The sequence below is a fragment of the Aedes albopictus genome, chromosome 2 (genome assembly GCF_035046485.1).
Source record: "Aedes albopictus strain Foshan chromosome 2, AalbF5, whole genome shotgun sequence".
Taxonomy (NCBI): domain Eukaryota; kingdom Metazoa; phylum Arthropoda; class Insecta; order Diptera; family Culicidae; genus Aedes; species Aedes albopictus.
Window position 1 is genome coordinate 135,085,132 of NC_085137.1, and position 27,693 is coordinate 135,112,824.

Here is a 27,693-nt window from a genome sequence, read left to right on the forward strand (position 1 = left end):
TCCCTGAATCTTCCTCGAGGTATCCATGAATCCTGCTATAAATATCCCTGAAGGAAATCCTGGAGAGATCCCTATAGAAACTCCTAGAGAGATCTCTAAGGAATATCTGCACAAATTCCTGAAACTCCTAGAGGTACCCCTGAAGGAACTTCTGGAGGAATCCCTGCAGGAACTCCTGGGATAATCCAGGAAGCTAAATGTATAGGAATCGCTGAAAAAACTTCTGGAGGAATCCCCGAATTTTACTGGAGGTATCTCTGATGGAAATCCTGGAGAGATCCTTGAAGAAACTCCTGGATAAATCTCTTAGACTAATCTCTAAAGGACCTATTGTAAGAACTCCTGATATTGATCCCTGATGGATCTCCTGGAGGAATCACTGATTCCTTTTGAAAGAATCTCTGATGGAACTCCTGTTGGAATATCTAAGGGAGCTTCTAAATTATTTCAACTGTGTGGGCATACCTTCGTTGACACTTATCAAGATCTCATGTATTATGAATCAAACCCAGCGATTAAAATGAGCCTTTACAGCAGGTCATAAAATGTAAATCAGCCGTGTATGCACCTGAAGTGCTGCTTAATACGGCTAATTAAATGCTTATCCCTGAGGCAATCGAAAATAGAAACGAGAATATGTTTAGAATTCCACACTACTTCTCCCATTGCCTTTTCTATCTCTTTCCCTTTTCGTGCATTTGAAATACTAGTTGCTAATTTACGGCAATTTGGCAATTGAAGTGCTATGATAGAGCAATAAACTGGTGGAATGTAGGCACAATGCTGCAATACGACTTGTTTAAATGCTTATTGGTTACCTGGTAGCAGCGAAAGAAACAAACTTCGTTAGTACGACAGATGGTAGGAATAGAACAGCTTTCTCGCTGACTATAAAGCATATTCCAGTTTTTATGTATGTTCAGGTATTCAAAAAGTGAAAAAAATACTTGGATAATATGGTGAACAAAAACAAAAAATACACGAACGTTCGGATATCTCAGCGAAAGAAAACAGCCACCAATCTGTACATTTTTTATTGATTTTATTGATTCATTCTTCACTTACTGATTTACAATTTCAATTACTTTTAAATGATATAGTATTCCATTGTTATTCTCTTCAAATTCCTTCTCCTCATTCATTTTGTTCTTGCTTTTCTTTTATCTCATTTTATTTACTTTCTTATTTTTCTATTGTTTTGCCGAATCCTACCTCTCACACTAGTAGTAGTTTTAGTAGTGCAAGGGTAGTGGGATTTCCCATTCCATAGCATAGTCCTTTCCCAAACACTCCTACAATTTACCTACAACAGCTTTCCTCGATACCTGCCGGGAAGAATTATTTCCGTTTGTTTTTGTTTTTTTTTTTTGCTATGTTTGTATCAATACTTTTGTTGCTGTGTTTAGTGTGTAATTTTAAATCTTATACAATTTGCGTCAATCGGCCTTCAATCAACACTTCACTGTTCCGATCGATGATCAGGGTTTTGTATGATTTCGTGTGTGTATGTGTTGTGTGACGACGATGATTGTTTGTGTGTGTATGTGTGCGATGTGCATCGATGAGTCTCAACTGGTTCCACGGGGGAAGTGCCTCGATGGAATTTCACGGATTTCGATTGTTACGAATAATAGAAAATGTCAAGCATTACTTAGAATGACATGTGAGATCAAAGATGGATTTTCTTAATGTGTGTCATTTTCTCTTACATTTTTTCCGATTTAAATTTAGTATTTTGCTGTTGATTTATCGGATTTTTTCTCTAATTTTTACTAAGATTAGATCTTAAGATGCTTTCCCGCTTTTGTGGTTGCTTGTTTTACTTTTAATTATCTTTTTTTGTGTTTGCAGGTGTTTGTGTTCTCTGTAGGATTTAAAAATAATATGCCACGAAAATATGTATTATTTAACGTTGCTGTCTCAGTTTTCACTTGCATACGTGTTGTAGAGATAGAGTTTTGTTTCGATCAATATGCTATTATTCTGCAGTTCCGTGCCATCGCTTTTTCATGCTATTTTTATTTGCATTATTCACTGCGAAGGATTCTTTATCTTTCTTATCCTTTCATGTGTGATTATCTTTCAGCCAAGTATTATTCTAATATGCATTTTCACATCTCTCTAACTAAAACACTATTACCTTTGATTTATTATTGTTACTATGCTTTTAAGTAGTTTATATCTCGATCGTATGATTTGCTTGCTTCTAAACTTCTATGTTGTTTTCCATCACACGAACATTCTCTGTCATTGATTTATCGAATCTTAAGTAAAATGTCTCTTTTATTACCGTTAGCTCCGTTTTATGTGAGTGTTTTCTTCCTACATTATGCACTATTGAAACACTTTAGACGACACGTTTTCTTGTCATTATTACTAAATACACATACATATCGGCTATCTGAGAATTTTGGATTGTAGTATTACAACTGCAGTAGTTTCATCAGTTATCTTTAAATTACAACAACACTGTCAGTGTGAGAGTAATGGCCTTTTTATAGTGTGTGTTTATTTTACTTACTGTTCGAATGATGATGGTTTGTCTGATAAGCACTGGTACGGATATTTTTATCGTTATTTGCAAACATGTGTTCCTCTTCCACCGTCCAGGTTTTTTTTTATTTGTTATTGATGTTGGAATATCAATGATATTTGTGTTTTTGAATCGAGTGACACATTTATTAGAGGAAATGTCATTTGGCATACAATCGTTTCGCATAAGCAAAGATGCATAGTTTTCCAAATTAAAAAGGCTGTCCATGAGGCTGCCTGTATTTTTGCGAATAAAAATTCGAAATTTCTGTTTTTGTTCATTTTGTATTGCTCATGACATGAGAAACATAATATGACCTCCGAGAACTGGTCAAGATGTCATTAAGAGTTCTTAAGATTGCCCTTTAGGGTTCTGAAATAACGTATTTCGATGCTCTTTTAAGATGTTTAAGGACTTTAGGGGAGACCACTTAGGTACAGATGGTAACAATGGTAACTCCCCATTCGTGTTACCGAGCAGTTTGAACAAAAATACCAAAAGGAACATGAATATTATTGGTATCCAATCGCCAACCTACGAAACGAAGCATACCATAACTACGCTAGAGTTTAGTTCCTTCCTAGTCGTTTATCAGCGTTCTTTCGCCAAAAACGATCTATTTCAAAGTTCGATTTCCAGATCATGCACAAAAAAGGAACGAACAGCTTTGCTTTATGAAAACTATCATGCGAACTAATTATATGCCAAACCGACAGCCCTCTTCCGTTTCATACTATTCGCCCTAGGGAATCCGGTGAATGTTAAAGTTTAGATTTAGTTTTAAAATAGATTTGTATTCGGTAATGGATTCTATTTCAATTACGTCACCCGACATCATAACATCAAAACTGGTTTCATTGTTCTTCTACGCTATCTGAATTACATCACTAAATGAGCAAAATAGGGTTCTGTTTTGTTTTTTGTTCTTGTTTCATGTTTTTCAGCTTTCATCAAATCACTCGATTCACAAACTTCTCCGTCAAACGTTCAAAGTAAAAATGTTTTATTCATTCATTTTCTTCGCAAAAGCTAAAAAAAGCTGTTCGTTTGTATAACACTTTGATGAGGCACTGACCGTCCGCTTCCGGATGAAAAAAAACTTATAAGGCATTTCCAGCGAATGTAAAACAAAGCACAGAATTCTTTCGATCACGTCTTGGTAAGTATGGCAACACTGGTTTCGTCTGTTTATCTGTCTGCGTGTAGGCACAATGTTGCCACCGCTCATCCGACACGGGGGACGGATGAATCGTGGCATTTCAATAAGTGAAGGCCTCCCAATTGTTCGGCGGTTTTCCTGGATTTCCTAAATATTATGAGTATATCTTCTGTGTTTATGTTTAACCCTCGAGCGCTGTATAAAAACCGCTAAATATGAATGCGTTATGTAAAAAAAACAAGGATCAACATCACTAGGCATTGAGATCGAGCAGCTCTGCATTATTACGTTGCGCTCTAAAACAGCCCACTTGGGAACACAGGGCGAATAAGGCCTCTCTATGTTAGGGACGTTGGTTTGGGCGAGCCTCTTGATGGCACGCTATATTTAGGACCGGACACGTATCTCGTCGTGATTAATGGGGGAAAAACTTTTGAAAATAGGAAAGTGCAAAATTTTTGTAAAATTTTCAACAGGTGCAGATTAAGACACTTTTCTTTGTTCATTTTTATAGTAGCTTTGCATTCTTGCAGGCAGAGTTTTGTTATGGATTTCGAATATCAATGGTTGTGTGTATAAATTTTGGGTAAAATGTTGTTCAACTATTCACAACGGTAGTTTTCAAAGCTTACTGATACATAACTCGTTACTAGAGATTTCCTTCTTCAACTATACGTTTAACTAGAATTTAGTATTTCTAGCTTATATTTCATTCTTCTTCTTTGCGGTGTAACATTCCAACTGGGATAAATTAACATACTTCTGCTCCTGGAATTCCTCCAGAATTTCCACAAAGATTTAACCGGGGGGAGCGACACTAGTTTTGCCAAGCCGAAAAACCCCAAAAAAAGCCGAAAAAAGTCGAAAAAACCCGGTAAAACCCGTAAAACTTTTGCGGGTTTTAGCGACTTTTTTGAGCTTTTTTCAGCTTTTTTTGAGGTTTTTTGGCTTGGCAAAACTAGTGTCGCTCCCCCTGGATTTAACCAAGGATTCCTTCAAATATCTCGTTAAGAAATTCCTTTAGGCATCCATCTAGAAGTTTCATCAGGACTTTTCCCAAAAACTCCAGGGATTCCTCTGGAAGGTCCTTTTAAATATGCATTTGATGTTGTCTATTATGAACCTTTTTAGCTAACATACATTGAATTGTAAAAACAATAAATTTATCAGAGGACAAACCAATTGCAGAGAGTTGCTGTACTGATGTGAGATTGAAGTTCTCCCGGCGGAAGTGTATGTAGATTTAACCACCCATATTTAGGGTTTTCTGTAGGGGGCACTGTAGGCAAATAGTTAATAAAAGGTGTGAACTCGCTTATCTACAGAGTTTTAGTAGAATGTAATTTTTTATGACGGATAGAGATGCTCATCGAATATTCAATAAAGTTCATTACAAACATTGAAGTTTCTATGGATAAAAATATCAAAAGAATCTCCAGAAATTTATCAAAAAATGAAAATATTTTACAGAATTTCACATATGTAAAAGAACTACCATTAAATTCTGCTATGAAACTGAAATGTTGTAGGTCTTATGAATGAAAAGTAGCGAACTTTACTACTTGTAGTATCTGCTCAGATACGAAGTCCACATAAACATTGTTATGATTAAAAAAGTTTTGAATTACCTATGTAGTGTAGACTTCTCTAGGAAATGAGCTTTCATAACCTGCAAGTAGTACAAACAAACATTTGTCTTATAATGCTGAAGGATCTCACTGGAAGCTTGTGATTCCGTGACAAAATTGAAGATTCCTCTGGATGATTATTCAAAAAGCAAGTTAAATCAAAAAGGAATCTGATTAGTCGTGCTAGAGGAACTAGATGAGCGCTCCTAGATCAAACAGATATTACCGGAAAGCCGATCACCGATTTCGCAAAGATACTGTAAATTCCATGCGGAGGCATGTCACATTTTTTCACGGCTTTTTTTCTTGAATTCCTCCCAGAGGTTCTTCCGAAATCCCAGTGGCGTCTCGTAACCTCACTTTTCACCTGTTTAATGACCCTAAAACATGCCTTTGCGGAGAATTCATGATTAGAATCAAATTGAAAATGGACGAAAATCCCTGTTTTCATCATTTTCTACAAATTACAAGCTAATTTGATGAGAATATTCAAAAATAACAAAAAAAAAAAAAACAGATAGATTTGAGGTTAGGGAATCGCCAAAGTGAAATCCTACCGACATTTTTCAATAATCAAACAACTCTCTCCGGAATTCCTTCTTGAAAATCTAGGATTGTTTAATTTCGAACGATTTCTTCTTGAGCTTTTCACGGGTATATTGCAGAATTTCTTTCCTAAATTTCTTCCATAGTGTTTTTTCGGAATTGCTCCCAGAGTCCCTCGCGGGATTTATCCCGGAGTTCCTTCTGCGTTTCCGGGGGATTGCTTCCAAGGGTTTATCCTGGGATCTCAACAAGAGTTTTCCTCTGCTTATTTCTCAGATCTTGTCGCAAAATGTTGAATTTTTTTTCTCGATTTTGCTTGAACATTTTGTAGCGGTTCCTTCCGGTGTTCCTCTCGGGATTTCTCCTAGAATTTCTACAGAATAACTACTGCAATTTCTACTAGGGTTCATCCAAGATTTATTAACGAATTTTTCGCACATTTTCCAAAAAGATCCTGCCGGCATTTCTATAGCAAATTTTTCTGAAGGTTTTCTCGATTTTTTTTTCTAGCTTTATCCAGTTTTCTCAAGTTTCCATCCGGAGGGTTTTCAGGATAGCTTTTCAACAGTTTCTCCTAGGATTTTTACGAGATTCTTGCAGAGCTTTCCGTTATTTCTCTTCAAACTCTTCCCGAGATTTCGTCAATAGGTTTTTCTGTGATTTCCCAGTTTTCCCAATGATTTCTTCCTAAGTTCCTCTTAAGATTTCTCCAAAATGGTCTTGCAGAGTCTTTCGCAAGATTTCATCTGGAATCCTTCCGTTATTTCTCCAGGAGTTTTATACAGGGCATTTAGTAAGTTATCCCAGGAGACATTTCGAAAACAAAAACTTCTGATAAAACCCCTGCAAGAACTTCGGGAGAAACTCAATGGAAATTCCTGAAAGATCACCCAGAATATCCGGACAATTCCCGTTAGGGGTTCCGGGAAGTGTTCTGGGAATAGTCCCGAGAAAATCTGCAAAACATAATCTTAGGAGGATCCCTGCAAGAAATCCTGAGAAAAACTACGCGGAAAATCCTAGAAACAAAATCTGCAAGACATCACGAGAAGAACTCCATGAGAAATATCTGCAATAGCCCCTGCAGAAATTCCAAAAGGCTATCCGAACAAAATCTTAGCAAAAAGCCCAAGAAAACCGACCGACCAGAAACAGCACCAACATCGGAGGAAATTTTCTGAGAGAATCGGAAGAAACTCCAAAAGAAATCTTAAGTGAAAGTTAAAAAGAAATCCCGCGAGAACCTTTAGGAAATATTGCGACTGAAACTCCTGTATAAATCTCATGAGAATTTTTTCTTTCAAGTTTCGAGTTTCGCACGGAAATTTCGAAATTTTTTGGAAGAGATTACAGAGAACTTTGCCAGATGTCCCAGAAGAAACTCCTGCAGAAAATTCGTAAACAACTTCTCAAGAAATCTTCGGAGAAGTCTAATAAAAATCCCAGGAATAACTGCTGTAGAAACTCTGGGACTAATCCCATGAAGAACTTCTGGGAAACCCCAAAAGAAGAACCGGAAGGAATCGCAAAACCCCAAGAGAAACTCGAGAATAAATTCCACAACATCTGAGAGATATTCTGAAAGACACTTTTGTGGGAATTCCACGAAAATTTGACGAAAAAGCAGGAAAGAGAGCAATGCCGGAGAACTCTACGGAAGAAATTCTGGAATGATATTCTGTAGGATTCTCGTCAAAATCCTCTAGATGGAATCTTGAGAGAAATTCCTGAATAAATCTGCAATTGGAGTTCCTTTTTAGGATTGCTGCAAGAGCTTTTGCTGATTTTCTCATGAAGTTCTTCACGCAGTTTTTCAAAGGTTTCCAGGATTTCTTGCAGTGGTCCTCTTAATTTTTTTGTTCTTTTTTTAGAGAATGTACCAGGACTATTCCTAGTAGAATTTGTCCCGTGATCCCTACCACAAATCGTTCCGAGATCCAGTTGCGAGATATCTAGAAAAACAAATCTGGAAGTAATCACCAGAAGAAGCATTAGGGAAATTTCAGGAGGAAATCTGAAAACAAGAGAAATATCGAAATTCCGGAAAAAACTAGGGGCGAAATCCCACGAAGAATTCCAAGAGAAATCTTGGAAAACTCTCTGAAATAATTTCTTGCCAAAATCCCGGAAATAACTGTTGAAAAGCCATCCTGGAAAATCACAAAGACTAATTCCTGAAAAAAAACTTGGATGAATTTGGGAAGGATCTGTGGAAGGAATGAGAAACTCTGGACGAAATCGGAAAAACCTCAGAAAAAAACCCGATAAATATTCCTATAGAGACCACGTGAAAAAAAAATCCTGCTCTAGTAGAAATCCTAAAAACAACTCTCAAAAATTCCGAACTGAACACCGGAAAACTCTCAAAAGGTACTGTGGGAGCAAGTTCGAAAAAAAACCTTTGCATTGAATCCTGAACAAAAATCCGCTTTTGGTGCCGGAGTTTCTTTTTCGGATTTCTGCAGGAGCTTTTGCTGCTTTGCTCACGAAGTTCTTCCTCGATTTTTTTTTCAAAAGTTGTGCTTTTGCTCGGAGTTGTTTCCAGGATTTTGTTCTTGCAGTGATCCTCTTGAGATTGTTGTTCGTTTTTTAAGAGATTGTATCAAGACTACTCCTAGTAGAGTTCGTCTCGTAATCCGGTGTCATGCCATTCGGCCGAAGGTCATCAGGCCGAATGGTCATTGGGTCTTCTTCTTGCCGTTACGTCCCCACTGAGACAACGCCTGCTTCTCAGCTTCCACAGTTATTAACTGAGAGCTTCCTCTGCAAATGACCATTTTGCATGTGTGTATCGTGTGACAGGCACGAAGATACTTTATTGATGCTGAATCTACTGATATTTTACCCATGAATTTTTCCTTCTTTTAAATATAGGCTGTTCTTTCTTTTGCTAAAATAGTTTTTGGCGCTGAAACTGCTGATATTCAATTATCAATTTTTTCCTTCTTTAAAACATAGGCTATTCTTTCTAGTTTCATTGTTAAACTAGTTTTTGGCAAAACTTGTTGGAAAAGGTAAAATCAACGGCTAACTTTCAATTCGTCCTGATGACCATTCGGCCTAATGACCAGGCCCGGATTAAGGATTGTGGGGGCCCGGGGCCCGAGCGGATGCGGAGGCCCCTTGGCGAAGCACTTAAACAAAAAGTCTTCGTTTTCAAACAGTATTTGAGCAATATGAAACAAAAAGTTGGCGTGTAATAACCAAAAAAGGTCTTTGTGGGGGCCCCTAAAATGTGGGGGCCCGGGCCCCCCCGCCCCCCCCGTACATCCGGCCCTGCTAATGACCATTCGGCCTAATGACCCAGCATCATTCTTCTAGGAGTTTTTTCTCGGAATACCTCTTTGGATAACTTATGAAGTTCCTTGTAATTTCCGACAAGTATGATAAGGAATCCAGAGAAACTCCGGGAATACCAATTTAACAAATTCCAAAATGAGCTGTGGAAAAAAATCCTGATAACAACTGCAACATCTACAAAAAAAAATCAGAAAATATCCAAGAGATATCTCGGAATTCCGGGAAGAATTACGGCCGAAATCCCGCGAAGAATTCCGAGAAAATACGGAAAACTCTCTAGAAGAATTTCTGGAGAAATCTCGCCAAAATTCCAGGAATAACTGTTAAATCCTGGAAAACCACCAAGACGAATTCCAATGGCTGAAAGTCTCTATAATAAAGACAAATCAATCAATTCCTGTAGAAACATTGAATGATTGTGGGACAGATCTACGGAAGAAATATAACGAGAAACTCTGGAAGCTTTCGGGAAAAACTCTGAAAAAAAAAAATCCCGGTAAGTGTTCCTATAGAGACCTCGTGAAAAATTTCTGCTGAAATCCTGGGAGAAACTCTTGTAGAAAACCTAGGAACAACTCTCAGAAATTCCGAAAGAAACAGCGGAAAAATCTCGATGGGAGCAAGTTCGGAAGAACCTCTGGATGGAATCTTGGAAGAAACTCCTGAAGAAATCCGCAGTTGGTTCCGGAGATCCTTTTTAAGATTTCTTCAGAAGGTATTGCTGGTTTTCTCACAAAGTTCTTCCCACAATTTTTTTATGATTGTTCCAGGCTGGGATGGGAAATGACATAAAAATGTCTAAAATTTGCTTATTTCTCTGTCTCTGGTAAGAAATGATTATCGACGTCATTATTAATTTGCCATACGATACCTAATCGCCATTTTGGATTGGTGATGTAAACGTACAGAAATTAACACCGAAAGGGGTGGAAATTGAAAATTGTCATGACATTTTCTTCCTGAAATTCCGTTACATTTCCCATCCCTGGTTAAAGGCCTTGGCTCGTAGTTGTTTCCAAAATTTCTTGTAGTGATCTTCATGAGATTTTTTTTATTCAGAGATTGTATCAGAACTACTCTTAGTAGAGTTGTCCCGTGGTCCCTACCGCAAATTGTCAAGGGATCCCATAAACACCCAGTTGCGATTTATCTAACGGTTTCAGGAGTTCTTACAGAGATTATTCCAGGAGTATTTCTCGGAATACCTCCTGAGAAAATCTACAAAATTCCTTGTAAGAAAATCGCTGAAAAATATGGGAAGGAGCCTAGATAAAATCTTTCGAGAAACTCCGGGAATACTGTGGAAAAATCTGCTGAAATGTTGATAGGAACCCCAGTAGAAATTCCGGTTGTTCCCGGAAATTCCGAAAGGAACACCGGCAAAATCTCTGGAGAAACTCTGGCAGCAAATCCGAAAAAAAAACCTCCGTATGGAAGCTTGGCAGAAACTCCTGAAGAAATCCAGAACAAAACTCCTACAAACTGTAGGACAACTGTAAAAAAAAAACTTTTGATAAATTCAAGCAAGAACTCCGGGAAAAATCGCGGGGAGAATTCTGTTATAAACTGAGAAAATATTTGAAGAAGGAATTACGGTAGCAATTCGAAGAAGAATCATGGATGTAACTTCGGAAGAAATTCTCAGAAGAATTACGGAAGAAATTCTGGATAAATTGCCTAGCTAATCCCTTAGCAAATCTCTGAAGGAATTCCTAATCCCTGAAATGATTTCTCCAGAAGATACTACCCAAGCAACCAAAAGTTACACTTCCCATGACAAAATTAATCAATTAATCAGTCTATAGCAGCGCAGAGGTAGGACCAGATTCAAATCTTTATAGGAGTGTGTCATGTAAAGTTAAGCTTGGTCATGTTTCACACAATACAAGAAAACAACAGAGGGCTGTTGTAAATCTTAACCCTTCAGGACGCACGCCGTTATAAAAAGTACAAGTTCACCAAAAAAAACCTCGCTCGTTGTATACAGCGCGAGCGCGGTGCAGTTTTAGGCTCGAATAGGAACATTTTTGTTTTTTTTTACATTCATTTTGAGAAAGTTCCATCAGAAGCTGCTTAGAAGACTATCAAGTTTCCTTATGTGAACTTTCAAGCTACGAAATTAACCCTTTATAAGGCCGAGAAAACTAGAAGAGTTGTCAACGCATACTATTATGGAAATGATTATATACATGATTACATGTACAAAACAATTTTTGTTTGAAAGAAACTCTCAAAAATCTAGGTGGCAATATAGTTGCCACTGCCCGTTTACCCCAAAAATGAGCTTTTGAGGTGGCAATATAGTTGCCGCTGCCCGTTTAGGCCACCAGCGCTGGTGGCAATATTCTTGCTACTGCCCGTTTAGGGTACTTTTCTTTTTTTGACTTCGCCAAAAAGCCGGAAAATAGATTTTAGAGTGTATTAGGGCTTAACCCATAATATAAACTGTGTAGTTCAGCTCATGACAACCCATAATTTGACTATTTCTTAAAATATTTACCAAATTTATATTTTTACTCTAACTTTGAGCTAATTTTCTTCACCCGGTGAATTTTAGCCATTTTTGAGACTACAAATGGCTTCCAAATTGTTGTTTAAGATTTGTTTAGTACCAAAAAAATACCAGGCGTTGTTAGTCACCCTAATTTTGTGTAAACCAAAAAAAAAGTTTGAAATAAATTGTTATGAAACAGAAAAAAATACAAACAGTAGGTGGCAATATAGTTACCACTGCCTTATAAAGGGTTAAAAATGAAGCTGCTTAGAAGGTTAAAGAGCAACCTCTAGCATGCTGTTTAGCTCATAAAGTACCCTATAAACCGATCTTTTGGTTACTTGGGTAGTTTCCTTCTGCTATGCATGCACCCAGCAAGTAGGTTTATTTTGAAATTATGTTTGGGTTATTTAATCGCCTGTTTTACAAGTCTCTCTGATTCATTCCGTGAAATGATGGTGAAGTATTGCAGAATATGCTCTTTGAATAGGCGTAATCAGTTATAAAAACTGATAACACTTATCCGTATTTTCAATAATTGACCGAGAGCATTCTTTGTGGTTTGATAAATCATGGTTTTGAAATTTAACCATAAGCCGCACACTAGGTGACATCCATTTAGTACGTCACGCAAAATTTGGGAATTTTAGACCCCCCTCCACCCTTCGTACGGGTTTTTCGTATATCTAATACATTGCTTTCCAAACCCCCCCCCCTCCCCCTATGAACGTGACGTACTTTATGGACGCCCCCCTACTAAATTTCCTAGAATCGAACTTACTAGGAAAAGTGGTCGTCTATAAACCGATTGAAACAAATGTTCTATTTATTTTGCTAATCCCAATGATGCCCTCTGGAAAAGGTTTCAATTGTTCTTGGTGGTACCATTGATTCGTTCTTAAGAAATTTCAAGAATATGTAAGTTTGTTTAAACGGAAACAAGTACAACTATGTTCTACTATGATCATCAAGAAGTTAACCCATAAACGCTAAATCTACCAAACACTAAAGTTCGAGTGATCTCTATTGCAACGTATCTTTTTATCAACCAGTAAGCTTTGAAAATGTCCACTTAGATGATATCCATAAGTTCTCAAAATAGTTGAGATTGTTCAACAAGTCTTAGTAAGCATGTAACTTTTCTTATTTTTTCCATTCGAAAATCTTTTTCCAAATGCTTCTAAACGGGTGCATTGGGAGGAGAATCCGCAATAAAATAAAATAGGCACATCACACTGCTCTCCATCTCCTCCTCCAGGAAACGAAAACAAACTACACATAAAAGAAAACGCGTTAAACTTAATAAAAGAGTGAAACTGTTCTTTTTAAAAGAAGCACTTGTATTAAAATCTGCATTCCTTCTCTGCTGCGACGATAACAAAAATAATGGCAAACAGTTTTCTCGTTTGGGAAAAAAAATTGCACATCTGGGGAAAATACTTTTTTTTGTATCAAATTTGGGAAGATTTGTGTTTTTCTGCATTTGCAAACTTTGTCCGAAAAATAGGCTGTTTCTTCGTTTGCGTAAAATTTCTACGATCTTACGCACTTACTCCTACCGAATAGCAAATCACTTGATTGTTCCTAAATTGAAAATATGAAATCAATTTGCTTTAGAAAATAAATGTCACTACACTATCATTATCGCTTAAAAATTAGTTCTGCTTATAACGTGTACAAGTTGTGGGTGCTTAAAATAAAAAGAGCGAACCTTGTCTTCGGGACCTTCCCGCGGGTATCCTACGTTCTGCATAAGTCTCCCAAAAATTGTGTCAAATGAGAACTTGGTAGCCCCCCCATTTTTATTTTACTATGCAGCCGTTCCACCGGAAATGGATGGAATTGCTCTTTGAAAACATTTGGGACACTGTAGGTATTTCCATACACATCATGATGATACTAACTTGCACAGCTGCTGTTTCATTCTACTTGCAGCTTCCTCATACCAACGGTCCTATCGTTTCTTCTAGCTGATCGGACTGGGAACCGTCAACATCTATATAGATTGCTTCCACCCATCCCAACAAGCGTTCGCTAAAAATTAAATCAAATATTAGTCCTTGCCCTCACACACCCGCGATACATCACTTATTCATCTGGATCCGCGCATCCGTTCATTCCCATACCATTCCGTAACGCGCGGAGACCACGGTCACCACCTTACGACACCGAGCTGATAGCATTGTGGGGCGACCCCATCTGGATCAAAACCTTGTCCAGCCACTGCAGCGGCCCATGCAGATGAATTTCAATCCAACAGGGCGTCGAAGTCACATCCTGCCGGTGGTACTCCGCTCCCCAGCCCTTGACGAAGCTCATCCGTATCGTGCACATCTTGGTCAGCTCGTAGACCGCCTCGAAGCCATGGTTCACCGATTGGGACAGCAGTTGGGCGAATTCCTGGTTGTTGAAAATCTTCAGTGAACATCCGGGCGGGATTTTGCACACCGTGCTTGGGTGGAACCCGTGGTGGTGGTTGCAATTGCGGCTCTGTACAAAAATGGCCGAATCCGAGAGGCACTCGGCGTACACCTCGCCGCCCACGTAGTACAGGTGCACTCCCTTTCCGATATGGCGACGGGTGTTCTCGATTGTACTATTCCGGTTGACGTTGCTCAGCTGACCGAGGCAGAACCGGTCCGAGTTGTTCGAAGGGTTGGTGAAGCCATCCACGATGACGGACGTCGAATTGCAGTGGAACACTTCGCCGACTCTGCAGTTCAACTCGTAGTATGCTATGCTGGCCCAGTAGGGAGGTTCCTGATAGCTGACCGGGGCCACCTCGCCGTGCATCTGATTTGTGTCCATCTGGTTGTTGTCCTGGCTGCTCACGTTGTTCCCATCTTCCGGTGGACTGTACGCTGGAGGAGGTGTTTCCGGTAGCGAACCGTACGGGCTCTGAGGATTCGAGTTGATTGGTCCCGGACTGGACACCGAGGAGATCGGGCTGTTCGGGCCCATGTGCGAGGAAATGGGCGAATTCGGTCCGCCGCCGCCGCTACTGCCCATGTGCGAATTGTTGAAACCGGAATTGGTGTAGCTCACGTTGTGCGGCATGTTAGGTTCGTTCATCTGGTGGAATGGCAGCAGCGAGTGGCCCGGGGCAAATTCCGAGTGGCGCGGAACCAGCACCGGCGGCAAGACCGGACTTTCGACGCGTTTATAGTGATACGGATTGATGCAGACCTCTTTTTGCTTGGCGCTGAACGGATACTGACAGGTTTCGATCGGTTTCAGCTCGTGATGACTCTGCAGGTCCGGCCAGCGCCAGACGCGGCAGTAGATAACATGTGGAAGTCCTTTTCGGTGGGATACCTGGAAGAGTGAGGATAATGTTAGTGATTTTATTTTTTAGTGTGGGATGGCTCAAGCATATTGTAAGGACTCTGCTAGTTGGATTATAGCAAAAAAGATTAATAGAATCTAGTAGTGGTATTCTTGTAACTTGCAATTAATTGTCCCCAGCGTCAATGCAATATCCCCCTATTAGAGGTCGTCAAGCCCCTAGACACAGTAGCCGAGCAACGTTTCGCTACTTCATCGACCACCTTGGATTCAATGTCAGCTCTTCATCTGACCTGTTCTCCAAAGCCGTGGTCAATATCGTAAATGATTCCGGTTGACTTCGAAGCATCATGGGGCTGCCTGAAGACTCCAGGATTGTCCTTCAGGGATTCGCTTAAAAGCTCAGTCAATGGTTTCTTCTGGAGTTCATTCCGAAATTCCTCCAGAAATATTCTTTTTTAAGTAATTTCATCAGGGATTGATTCCAGGAATTTATTAAGGAGCTCCTTAAAACATTACTCTACAAGTTCTGTTAGAGATTTCGCCTGGCCTTAATTCAAGAATTAGTCTAGAAATTCCGTTAGAGATCCCTCCTGGAACTTTTTTTTAATTCCTTCAGGAATTCAGTAACAGATTCATCCAGAATTTTTCTAAGTATTCATCAAGAAAATTCTTCCCGGAATTCTTTGAGAAATTTCACTTTAAGTTCCTTCAGAGATTTCTTATGGAATGTCTTGAGAAATTTCTCCTACAGTGATTCCTGCAGTAATTTCTTCAAAAATTTCTCCTTGAATTCCTTGATGGATTTATTATCAGATCCCTTGAAGGATTTCTCCAGAAACTCTTAAGATATTCCTGCAAGAATTCATTCATTTTTTCATGAATTCCTTGATGGAAATAATTATAAACTCTTTCATGAATTCCACCAGAAATTCTTTAAGTGAATTCTCCAGGGGCTCCTTTATATTTTTTTTTTCAGGGTTTCAGGGATTATATTGGAAATCTTTGATAAATTTCTCTTGGAATTGCTGAATAATCTCCAGGAACTTCTTCAGGAATTTCTTCTAGAGATTCTTCAGGGATTTATCCAAAAAATCCTTTAGGGAATTTTTAGGAACTTTTTTATCGACTTCTCCAGGAACTCCTTCATGAACTCTTCCAGGAACTCCTTCAGAGATATCTCCAGGGATTTCTTCCGGATCTCTTCAGGGATTCCTGCATAAATTTATCCTAAAATTCTTTGTGAGATTTTTCCTGGAATTCATTGAGGATTTTCTTCATAAAATCCACCAGGGATTCTTCCAAGAAATCCTTCAGTGATTTCTGCAGAGATTCTTCTGGGAATTTCTTCTTCCAGAAATTTATTCAGAGTTTTTCCTGGAAATCTCCCAGGAAGTTCTCCTAGAATTGCAAAAGATATTTCTCCAGTAACTCAATCATGGATTTGTTCATGAACTCTTTCAGGATTTTTTTTTCTCAAATTTCATCACGGATTTCTCCAAGAACTCATTCAGGGAATTCTACAAGAAATTCTTTCTGCATTTCTCCAGGAACTCTTTTAGAAATTCCTCTAGCAATACTTTCAGATAGTTCTCCGGAACCTCTCCAGTATTTTCTTCAGGGATTCCTCCAGGAATTCCTTCAAGGATCCCTCAAGGAATTCCTTCAAGGATACCTCCAGAAATTGCAACAGAGATTTCTCCAGGAATTCCTTCACGGTATTCTCCTTGGATTTTTTTTTATTTTCTCTGGAATTCCTCAGGGATATATCCAGAAACTGCAGTGATTGATCCAGAAATTAATTCAGAGATTCCTCTAGGAATTTATCGTTGAATTCCTCAAGTAATTACTTCAAGTATTTTTCCTGGAATTCTTTTAAGGATTTCTTCTTAAAGAATTCCTCCATGAACTCCTTTAGGGATTTCTTCTGAGATTCTCCAGAGATTTCTTCGTGAACTTCTTTGTGAATTTCTATAGAAACTCCTAGAGCGACTCCTCCTAGAATTTTTTCAGGGACTCCTACAGGAACTCCTAAGCATTTTTTCAGGAATTCCCTCCTGGTTCTTCCAGAAACTCCTGCAGAATGATTCCTCCAAGAAATTATTCAAGTATTCAATCGGAAGTTCCTCTAGAAGTTCTGTTAGGGATTTCTCCTGGAGTTCATTCAAGCATTCATGAAGGGGATCCTTTAAATTTTCATCCAGATTTTTTTTTCTTGAATTCCTCCAGGAATTCCTTTAGATATTTGTGTGGTCCTACATCCAGGAAGTTTATCTTGGTTTCTCCAGGATTTTTTTCAGAAATTTTCCGAGATTTTTTTAAGGAATCCTCTAGGAATTTCTTCCGAGATTTCTGTAGGAATTCTTTGGTGGATTATTTCAAGAGTTCCTCCCACATTTCCTTCAGGGATTCCTCCTGAAATTTCTTCATGACTTTCTTCAGAGATTTCTCCTGAATTTATGTGGGAATTTCTTCTAGATTTTCTTCAGGGATTTCTAAAGGAATATCTTCAGGAATTCCTTCAAAGATTTTTCCAGGAAATCCTTCAGGGATTTCTGCTAGATTTCTTTCCTGGAATTTCTTGAACGATTTCTTCATAAACTCTTTCAGAGATTTCCGCAGAAATTCCTTCGGTGATTTTTTCAGAAATTCTTTCAGGAATTTTGCGGGGATTCCCCCCAGATTTTTTGAAGGATTTCTCGTGGAATTCTTAGAGGGATTCTCCAGGATCTCCTTCGGGGATTTCTTCCCTAATTCCTTTAAGGGTTTCTCCAAGAAATTCTTCAGGGATTTCTCCAGGAGCTCCTTCCTTCAAAAACTCATGCTGGGAATCCTTCATGATTTTTTTAGGGAATGGTCAAGGAATACCTTCAGAAAGTCCTCGTGGAATTCATTGAGGTGTCCCGCCAGGAGTTTTGAGTTTTTTTTCTGAAAATTCTTGAGGAACTTCTCCAGGGATTTCTTTTTTTTTTTAGTTTTTATTTTTGTGTATTTTAACTTAGATGCTAATTCTACACTCGCCAGGGATTTCTGCTGGAGTTTTTTTAAGTATGCACCAAAAAAATTTCAGAGATTTCTGTAAGAGTTCTTTCGGGGATTCTTCTTAGAATTCCTCCCGCAGTTCCCTCAGGGATTCCTTCAGGAATTTCTCTATGATTCCTTCAGAGATTTCTCTTGGAATTAATTAAGCATTTCTCTCTCCTTCTTGCTTCTGGAATTCATAATGGAATTTCTAATGGAATTTCTCCAAAAATTTAGAGATTTCTCCAGGTATTCCTTCAGGGATTTAAAAAAAAACACGGACACGTTTAGTACTTCCAGTGAGCTGTTCGCTCTTTGAAGGAAGCACGACACTAGACAACGGACTAGCATGCAACGCCCAGTGGCACAGCCGAAAACTTTTCCTGACAGCTGCGGCGGGAATCGAACCCGCGCTCCTTAGCACGATGCGACTAAATGCTTGGTGACATTAGCCGCACGACCACGAAGCCACATATTTCTCCTAGTATTCTTTGTGGGGCTTTTCCTGGAATTCCTTGAAGGATTTCTTCATGAATTCATTCAGAGATTTCTACAGGAATTCCTAAGCTGATTTTTGCAGAAAATCTATTAAAAATTTTGCGTAGATTTTTTCAGAAGCTGGGATTCCTTCAGGAATTTCTTGAGGGATTTGTCAAGAATTTCCTTCAGAAATTTCTTTGAGGGGTTCCACCTGGAGTTCCTGGAGAATTTGTTTCCCTGGAATTTTTTGAGGAACTCCTCCAGGGATTTCTGCTGGAGTTTCTTTGAGGATTCACCAGAAAAGCTTCAGGAATTTCACCATGATTTTTTGTTCAAAGATTTTTTCAGAAATTTGTTCTTGGAACCCTTCAGAGATTTTTCCTGGAGTTTTTTGAAAGATTTCCCATGAATTTGCTAGAGAATTTTCTCCTTCCTTTGCTGGAAAGGTTTTTGCAGGAACTTGTTCAGATATTTGTAGGGTTCCGTCTGGAGCTTCTCGAGGACTTTTTCTCGAATTTCCTGAGGAACTTCTCCAGCGATTTCTGCTAGAGTTTCTTTCAAGATTCGAGAGCAGTGCTTCAGGGATTGCACCATGATTTTTTTTCAGAGATTTTTTCAGCATTTTTTTTAGGATCCTCCTGAGATATTTCCTGGAACTCTTTTAGAGATTTCTCATGAAGTTGCTAGAGTTTTTTTTTGTTGGAAGGACTCTTCAGGATCTCCAAGGATCTCTTTTAGGGATTACCTTTCCAATTCCTTCAAGGTTTTCTCCAAGAACTTCTTCATGGATATCTCCAGCAACTCCTTCGTGGAATTCTGCATGAGTTCCTTCAGGGACTCCTGCCTGGATTCCTTCAGGAATTTTTAAAGGGTTTTTGTCAAGGAATTCCTCCTAGAATTCTTTGAGAGGTTGCGCCAGGAGTTCCTTGATTTTTTTTCTGGAAATTCTTGAGGAACTCTTCCAGGGATTTCCGCTGGAGTTTCTTTAAGGATTCACCAGAATTTTTTCAGAGATTTCTGTAGAAGTTCTTTAGGAGATTCTTTCAAGAATTCCTCCGGCAGTTCCTTCAGAGATTCCTCCAGGAATATCACCACGATTTGCTTCAGAGATTTCTCTTGGAATTATTTACGAATTTACGAAAATCTCCTTCTTCCTTCTGGAATTTCTTCAGGGATTTCTCAAGAAACTTCTCCAGAAATTTCTCAAGCAATTTCTCCAGAAATTTCTTTAGAGATTTCTCCAGGAAATCATTCAGGGATTTCTCCTAGTATGCTATGTGGGATTTTTCCTAGAATTTATTGAAGGAAAATAAATAATAATAATAACTTCTTCATAAACTCGTTCAGAGATTTCTACAGAAATTCCCTCGAAGTTTTTGGAGAAATTCTTTTAGGAATTTTGCGAGGATTGCTTCAGAAATTTCTTAGAGGATTTTCCTGAAATTCTTTGAGGGAATTCTGCAGGCGAAATTTCTTTAGGAAGTTTTTCAGGGATTTCTTTTTAAACTCCTTCAAAAATTTATCCTAAAATTTTTCAGGAACTCCTTCGTGGGTTTTTGCAGGAGCTTGCTTCTTCTGGGATTCCTTCAGGAATTTCTTGAAGGATTTGTCAAGGAATTCCTTCAGAAATTGCTCCTGGAATTCTTTGAAGGGATCCGCCTGGAGTTCCTTGGGGATTTATTCTGGAATTTATTGAAGAATTTTTCCAGGGATTTCTGCTGTAATTTCTTTAAGGATTCACCAGAATTTTCTGTAGGAGTTCTTTCGGTGATTCTTCCAAGAATTTCTCCAGGAGTTCCTACAGGAATGCCTCCAGGATTCCTCCAGGAATTTCTCCATAATTTCTTTTAGAGGAATTATTTGAGGAATTTCTATTTCCTACTTTCTTCTGGAATTTCTCCAGGGATTTCTCAAGGAATTTCTTCAGGAATTCCTTTAAAGATTTCTCCAGGAAATCCTTCAGGGATTTCTTCTAGTATTCTTTGTGGGGCTTTTCCTGGAATTCCTTGAAAGATTTTTCCATAAACTCTTTCAGAGATTTTTTCGGGGACTTCAAGGACTCCTGCTAGGATTCCTTTAAGAATTACTTGAGGTATTTGTCAAGTAATTGCTTCAGAAATTCCTTTTGGATTTCTTTGAGGGGTTACGCCTGGAGTTCTTTAAGTATTTTTTCTGGAATTTCTTGATGAATTTCTCCAGGGATTTCTACTGGAGTTTCTGTAAGGATTCGCCAGAACTGCTTCAGAGATTTCACCATGATTTTCATCAGATATTTCTTCTGGAATTTCTTGATGAGATTTTTCTTGGGATTCTTTGAGAGATTTCTCTTGAAGTTTCTGGAGTATTTTCTCCTCTCTTTGCTAACAGATTTTTTCATGTTTTGTTCTTCAACTGTTATTTTAGAAATTCTCCGGGGTTTATTCCTGGAATATCTTAAGCGATTTCTCCAGAAATTGCTGGAGAGATTTCCTCAGGAATTCCTTTATTGAAACTCCTTCAGGGATTTTCTAGGAGTTTCTTCATTAATCCAGGTTTCTCATGGATGTGTTCAGGAATTTCTTCAGGGAATTCTCCTGAAGTTTCTGCTTAATTTATTTCAGGATTTTTTTCAGGAATCTCTATAAAATCCGTCTGTGTTTTCTCCTGGAATTAATTCAAGAATTCCCCTAGATGCTTCTTACGGAAATACCTTCCGGGAATTATCTCTTGGAATTTTGGAGAGATTTCTCCTGTAATTGCTTTAAAGATTTTTTTTCAATTTCTTTTTATTTGTGAATTTTAACTAATTCCCCATACTTTCCAGGAACTGCTTCAGGGACTCCTCCGCGAATTCCTTCAGGGTTTCCTCAAGGATCTCATTCCAAGAAATCCCTCAGGACCTCCTTCAGGAATTCTTCCAGGGGTTCCTCATGAATTTCATCCAGTGAGTCCATCTGAAATTTCTTTTGTGATTTCTCCAGGAGTTCCATCAGGGATTTCAAGAGTTCCTTCTGTGGTTGAGGAGTTGCTTGTGTGGCTTGTCCTGATGTTCCTTCGCGATTTTTGGCCAAAGTTTCGTATTGGTTGTTGGTAAAGGCAGCCATCAACGGTGCAACTGAGAGCACCATTGGGTACGTGGAAAGGAGTCGACGGAACGAATACTTTGAAGAAAAACGCAGTGCGGCGGTTTTTCTGCAGCACGAAACCCACCAGAACGTGGAAAGATACAAACAGATACAAATCAGATTACCCGCAGTTTTCGGGAGAAAAAACCACCACCAGAAACAAAAATGGTGTGTGACGAAATGGGACTGCTGTGCCGTTCCTAAGAAACTCTGAAGTTCTATCAGGAGCTCAACGCATCCCGCAACGGTATCGTGGCCTTATTTGTTCAGCCAGCGCAGTATCATAACGTCCGAAGCCAGGTGCATTTTTTCGGGGCATAACGTCCGAACTTGTAGATACGCCACGAAATCCAAGGAAAGAAGGCACATAAGATATTATGACGCATCCAAACTTTTGGACGTTATTTCGCAAAAAAACGTGACCTAATGTCCGGGACTGTATGGCCTCGGACGTTGTGATCCGGCCCCTGTTCAGCCTTATATGTTTCAGCCTTACGTAGGTGGCCACTTCGGCTCTACCTCATTTGGCATAACGCCGTTTGGCATAATGGCCATTTGGCATAATGCCGTTTGGCATAATACGAAACACAGCCTTCTTGGTAAGAATGTGCATAATCTTTGTTATGCCAAACGACAGTATGCCAAATGGGGTAGAGCCTTCGTATCTGCCACACGGCAATGAATGCAAAAATTTTTGGAAGTGCGCATAGAACACTAAGTTGAGAAGCGCTCAGTCCCAGTGGGGATGTTACGACAAGAAAAATAACGCAATGATCTACTGACACGTCTGAAAACCGTCATTAAACATCAGACCGACAACCCACCTGTAACCGCCCGTCGAGCGAGCGGGGAATGGTGACACACTTGGACGGCTGCCCGGGACATGACAGGGCCCGCTCCAGCTCCTCGATGGCACCTTTCCGCTTCTTGAGCTTCTTGACCAAACTGTCGACGGCCTTTTCGGCCCATTTTTCCTCCTCGTCGCCCTGCTTCCAGCCGAGCAGTTTCTTCACCGCCGGGCTGGTGAACGAGAACAGACTGTTCAGGCTGGACATGGTACTGCTGCTCGACGACTCCACATCATCAGTGTCCATCGTGCAGAAGTAATCTGGGGGAAGAGAGACAAATAAAATCGATTAATACCATTGTTTTGCATACAGACTATATGGATAGGTGCAAATATTTTCTATTATAATGACACGGAACCGCACGACTGCGGGGCTGTTTGGTGTTTACTCTGGAAATAATGTTCCCATCAGCCAAAATATAAACATCGCCAGTAGTAGCGGCAGCGAAACGGAAGACGCTGTCCAGCTTATGAATACGTGTTTTACAGTCGTTCGTTACGCTACATGAAATAATTTTGCCAGCTGCTGTCAAAACTGGACAGGTTCTTATCAATTACTAATTTGGAGTGCCTCACCAGATTTTGATGCTTTGCGTCACTCAACGCACTAATGACTTTGTGCTTAATGAAGTATCGTTTACAGTAAGCAAATCTACACAACGTATGCCCCATGTCTCAAATTTTATCAATATGTACCTACAGTGACCCCACACCGATGAATCACCTTAATTTGTGTACACTATTTATGAATCACCATGTTGATCAAATGGAGTGATCCATAAACTGTGGTCATTTTTGCCGATTCATAAATTGTGGGGTCACTGTATATCGATTCGATTTTAAGTTGAGCTGGACCCACCCTAATGGGCAATAATGGGTGTCACTCTACATCATTAGCATTTTCGCCACTTATACAAGATTTTACAAACCAGTACAATTTATCAACTGCAACAAAAATGTAGGCTACACAAATTAGCCCCAACGAACGCTGCTGATTTGCACTTCTCTCGCCCACTGCTGATAAGCTTCCGCAATTACCTACGTACATATATGAATGATTGCTACCCAACTCCACATCGCCTGCTTCTACCATATAAAGAAAGCTGCACCACACTTCCCCTCAGTAAATGAAGCAATGAGCTGCTGCAAGCAGCTAGCTTCAGATTTGAAACAAAAAAGTGCAATAACCAAAGGTACGCACAACAGCTGCACAATAATTAAGAACGCCATCGTTCAAATCTAATTTTGGATAATTATTTCGCGACCACTCGATTCGTCCTGTTCTCTACCCCTCTAGAGTGGATAGAATAAAATTTGCATACCATTTTAAAACGAATGAACCGATTCCGATGCCATAGCACAGGTGTGTAGTAGATACGATTATTATTAGTCAACCTAAGAAATGAAAAACACCCAGACTGACTGGGACAGACGGCGCTGGACGCCGGACGCTGGGACTAGAGGCGGTGTCGGTCGAACCAGAAAAGGTGTGACACACCTGTAATTAATTAATTGATGGTGGCATATGCGCGAGTGTTTTTTTTTTTGTTTGTGTATAGATGTGGTGGAGGGGCATAATTCAGCTTAACTAACTAGTAGCAGCAGCGTGGGTTGTTGGGTTCTGCTGGCTCTCTCGGTAGACAGTGTGTCGCTGTTTTTTTTTTCTCTGACACCAGAAGTGGGGTGGTGTATGAAAAGCGCAGCGCGGTTAATTGGTTTGTAATTTATGACTGAATCAATGGGTTGAAACATTTTAAAATTAGGGGGAGACCAGAGGCTATGCAATGATTTACATGTTAATTATTACATTTTTTGTAATATAGCTACCACTACCCCATTGGTTAATTTCAAGCTTTATTTCGTCCGCAGCTAGGAGTTTGGAGCAAATTTACGGATCACAACAAAACCACGATGTCGAAAAATAAATCATCCAAATAGACTAGAAGAGATTCTTAGAATCATCATAATACCAACATAAAAGGTATTAGGTTTTATGACGGTTCTCAAACCTCGACAAGACTAATTAGACATCAAACTGTTACTTGGGATACATGAAGTTTCGTTTTATGCGAACCACCATTCTTAAAAGCTGAATTATCGTTATCGGTGATAATAAAAAAAAAACGTTTTGTTTATCGACTCGGTACTATAGACTGAGATCCTTGATAACCGAGGATTTTTTCGGCTTCGTAGTCACCTCCAAGAGATTGAGGAGGAGGTTGGCCGGTTGAAAAACAACAAAGCCGCTGGAGCAGATCAACTACCAAGCGAGCTTCTAAAATACGGTGGAGAAGCACTAGTGAGAGCACTACACTGGACTGGGACATAACCAAGATTTGGGAGGAGGAGGTATTACCGGAGGAATGGATGGAAGGTATCGTGTGTCCCATCTACAAAAAGGGCAACAAGGTAGATTGCGGGAACTACCGCGCGATCACACTACTGAGCGCTGCCTACAAGATATTCTTTCAAATGTTATGCCACCGTCTATCACCGATTGCAAGAGAGTTCGTAGGGCAATATCAGGCTGGATTTATGGGTGGACGCGCTACAACGGACCAGATGTTCGCCATCCGCCAGGTGTTGCAGAAATTCCGCGAATACAACGTGCCCACACATCACTTGTTCATCGATTTCAAATCGGCGTATGATACAATCGATAGAGAACAGCTATGGCAGATTATGCACGAATACGGATTCCAGGATAAACTGAAACGATTGATCAAAGCGACGATGGATCGAGTGATGTGCGTAGTTCGAGTATCAGGGACACTCTCGAGTCCCTTCGAATCTCGCAGAGGGTTACGGCAAGGTGATGGTCTTTCGTGCTTGCTGTTCAACATTGCTTTAGAGGGTGTAATAAGAAGAGCGGGGATAAACACGAGTGGGACGATTTTCACGAAGTCCGTTCAGCTGCTTGGTTTCGCCGATGATATTGATATTATTGCTCGTAAATTTGAGACGATGGCGGAAACGTACATCCGACTAAACAGTGAAGCCAGGCGAATCGGATCAGTCATTAATGTGTCGAAGACAAAGTACATGATGGCAAAGGGCTCCAGGGAGGAATCACCGCGCCCGCCACCCCGAATTCATATCGACGGTGATAAAATCGAGACGGTTGAAGAATTCGTGTACTTGGGCTCACTGGTGACCGCCGACAACGACATCAGCAGAGAAATTCAGAGGCGCATTGTGGCAGAAAATCGTGCTTACTTTGGACTCCGCAGAACTCTACGATCGAATAAAGTTCGCCGTAACACGAAGTTAACCATCTACAAAACGTTGATTAGACCGGTCGTCCTCTATGGACACGAAACATGGACCCTACGTGCAGAGGACCAACGCGCCCTTGGATTTTTCGAACGGAAGGTGTTACGTACCATCTACGGCGGAGTGCAGATGGAAGACGGGACTTGGAAAAGGCGAATGAACCACGAGCTACATCAGCTGCTGAGAGAACCAACCATCGTCAATACCGCGAAAATCGGGAAGCTACGGTGGGCTGGTCACGTCATCAGGATGTCGGATAGCAACCCGACTAAGATGGTCATCCGACCGGTACAAGAAGACGTGGAGCGCAGCGAGCTAGGTGGGTCGACCAAGTGGAGGACGATCTGCGGACCCTACGCAGAGTGCGGAACTGGAGACAAACAGTCATGGACCGAGTGGAATGGAAACGGCTACTATGTACAGCAGAGGCCACCCCGGCCTTAGCTTGATCGGTAAGGTAAGGTTCCTGTTCCCAAGTAGAGCGATCAAGCGAAATTCCTCCTTTTTCCGTAAGTAATTTTGACATTTGTTTAACTGACAGCATTTTAACGAAACGATGCTGTAAGAAGTATGTGAAGAATACAATAATAAAATACTGGAGCAACATTTGAAAAGGGCATGCAAGCATTGGTAAACAATAACCTCACACGTCGCTCCTGTGCCTCCATTTGCGTATTCACACAAACTAAGACCGTTATCAGATAGATCAAACATTGATCTTGTGGAATCACGTGACCTTGTGGAATTCCTTAAATAGTTTCTTCTGAGAATGCTCCAGTTTAGTATGGGATTTTACGACTGGGAACTTGATGGAAAGGGGGATGGCTTTCTCAGTCTTTGATTCAAGAACGATTTTTATCTACATTCCCGACGTTTCGGCCTAGGGATTTGGCCTTCTTCAAGGGTCGTAGTGTCTACCGTCTATCGTTTTTGTAGTTTTTGCATATAGAATGCTCTTCTGGGTTGCTTTTCATGTATACGTGTTGTTATTTTAGATTTTTAATTTTTGTATTATACACTGTGCACTGGTAACGACTGTTTTAAAAGAATGGTGGGTTTATTTTATTTGATATGCTTCCAGTAGTTCCTTCAGGAACTCCTCAAAACTTTTCTTCAACAGTTCTTAATGAGATTCATCCAGAAACACTTTCTGGGTTTTCTCCTAGTTCTCCCAGAATCCGTTCTGTGATACTTATGAGAATTAGTTCTGAAATTGTCTTCCCGAAAACTTCATTAGAGTTGTGGATGTGAATGCCTTCATAATAAACCCTGAGAATTCCTTCAGAATCTACACAGAACTTCTTCAAGAAGTGCCCCGCCAAGTCCTTCAGGAGATCCACGAGAATTCCTCTAGAAGTTCCTAGGAAATTCCTACAGCAGTCATCGGGAATACCTCCATGGCTTCCAAGAATTGAACGGGATATTTGCTCCAGCATTTTTGCCCAAACTCCTCCAGGATATTCTGGGGAATTCCTCTACGGTAGTTTCTTCATAAATGATCCAAAAACTCTATCTAGGATTTCCACGAAATTTGTTTTAGGAGTTCAAGATTTCCCTAAAAAATTTGTAATAGTAATGATCGAAAACTCGTCCAGCAGTTCCCCAAAAATATTTGCACAAGTTTCTCACAAAAAAATAACCTCCAGAGTTTCCCGGGAATTTCTCCAGGAGTTTCCCGAGAACTCCTCCAGGAATGTCCTGAGAATCCCTTCAGGAGTTCTCCGGCAATTTCTCCAAGAGCTCCCCAGTAATTCCTCCAGGAATTCTCCGGGAATACCTCCAGGAGTTTCTTGGGATTTTATCCAGAATTTTCCCGGGAATTCCTCCAGGAGTTCCCCAGAAATTCTTTTTGGAGCTCCCATGAAATTCGTCCAGTGGTTCCTCCCCGCAAATTCCTCCAAGAGCTTCCCGGGAATTCCTGTAGTAGTTCTCTGGGAATTGCTCCAGGAGTTTCCCGGAAATTACTTCATGAATTCCCCAGAAACTTCTCCTAAAATACTCTGAGAATACCTCCAGGAGTTCC

The 27,693-nt window shown here is 40.0% G+C and overlaps 2 protein-coding genes and 1 long non-coding RNA gene across 13 annotated transcripts in view; all 3 read right to left on the reverse strand.

Moving 5' to 3' along the window:
• LOC109417649 (uncharacterized) overlaps positions 1 to 27,693 on the reverse strand; it is a 696,771-nt gene that overhangs the window by 285,271 nt on the left and 383,807 nt on the right. The window lies entirely within an intron of this gene.
• LOC134287736 (uncharacterized) lies at positions 1,026 to 8,926 on the reverse strand. Its single transcript, XR_009997498.1, has 2 exons — positions 4,677 to 8,926; positions 1,026 to 4,509 (listed from the first exon to the last, which is right to left on the reverse strand). It is a non-coding gene; the product is annotated as an uncharacterized LOC134287736 (long non-coding RNA).
• LOC109417651 (protein mothers against dpp) overlaps positions 13,320 to 27,693 on the reverse strand; it is a 137,085-nt gene continuing 122,711 nt past the window's right edge. For all 7 annotated transcript variants that reach the window (XM_029853487.2, XM_029853486.2, XM_029853489.2 and 4 more), the window contains 2 exons: positions 22,375 to 22,658; positions 13,320 to 14,975 (listed from right to left, as the gene is read on the reverse strand). In XM_029853487.2, coding sequence (XP_029709347.1) covers positions 13,821 to 14,975; positions 22,375 to 22,644 — 1,425 coding nt within the window. In that variant the 5' untranslated portion in view covers positions 22,645 to 22,658 and the 3' untranslated portion in view covers positions 13,320 to 13,820. The remainder of the gene's footprint in view (positions 14,976 to 22,374; positions 22,659 to 27,693) is intronic.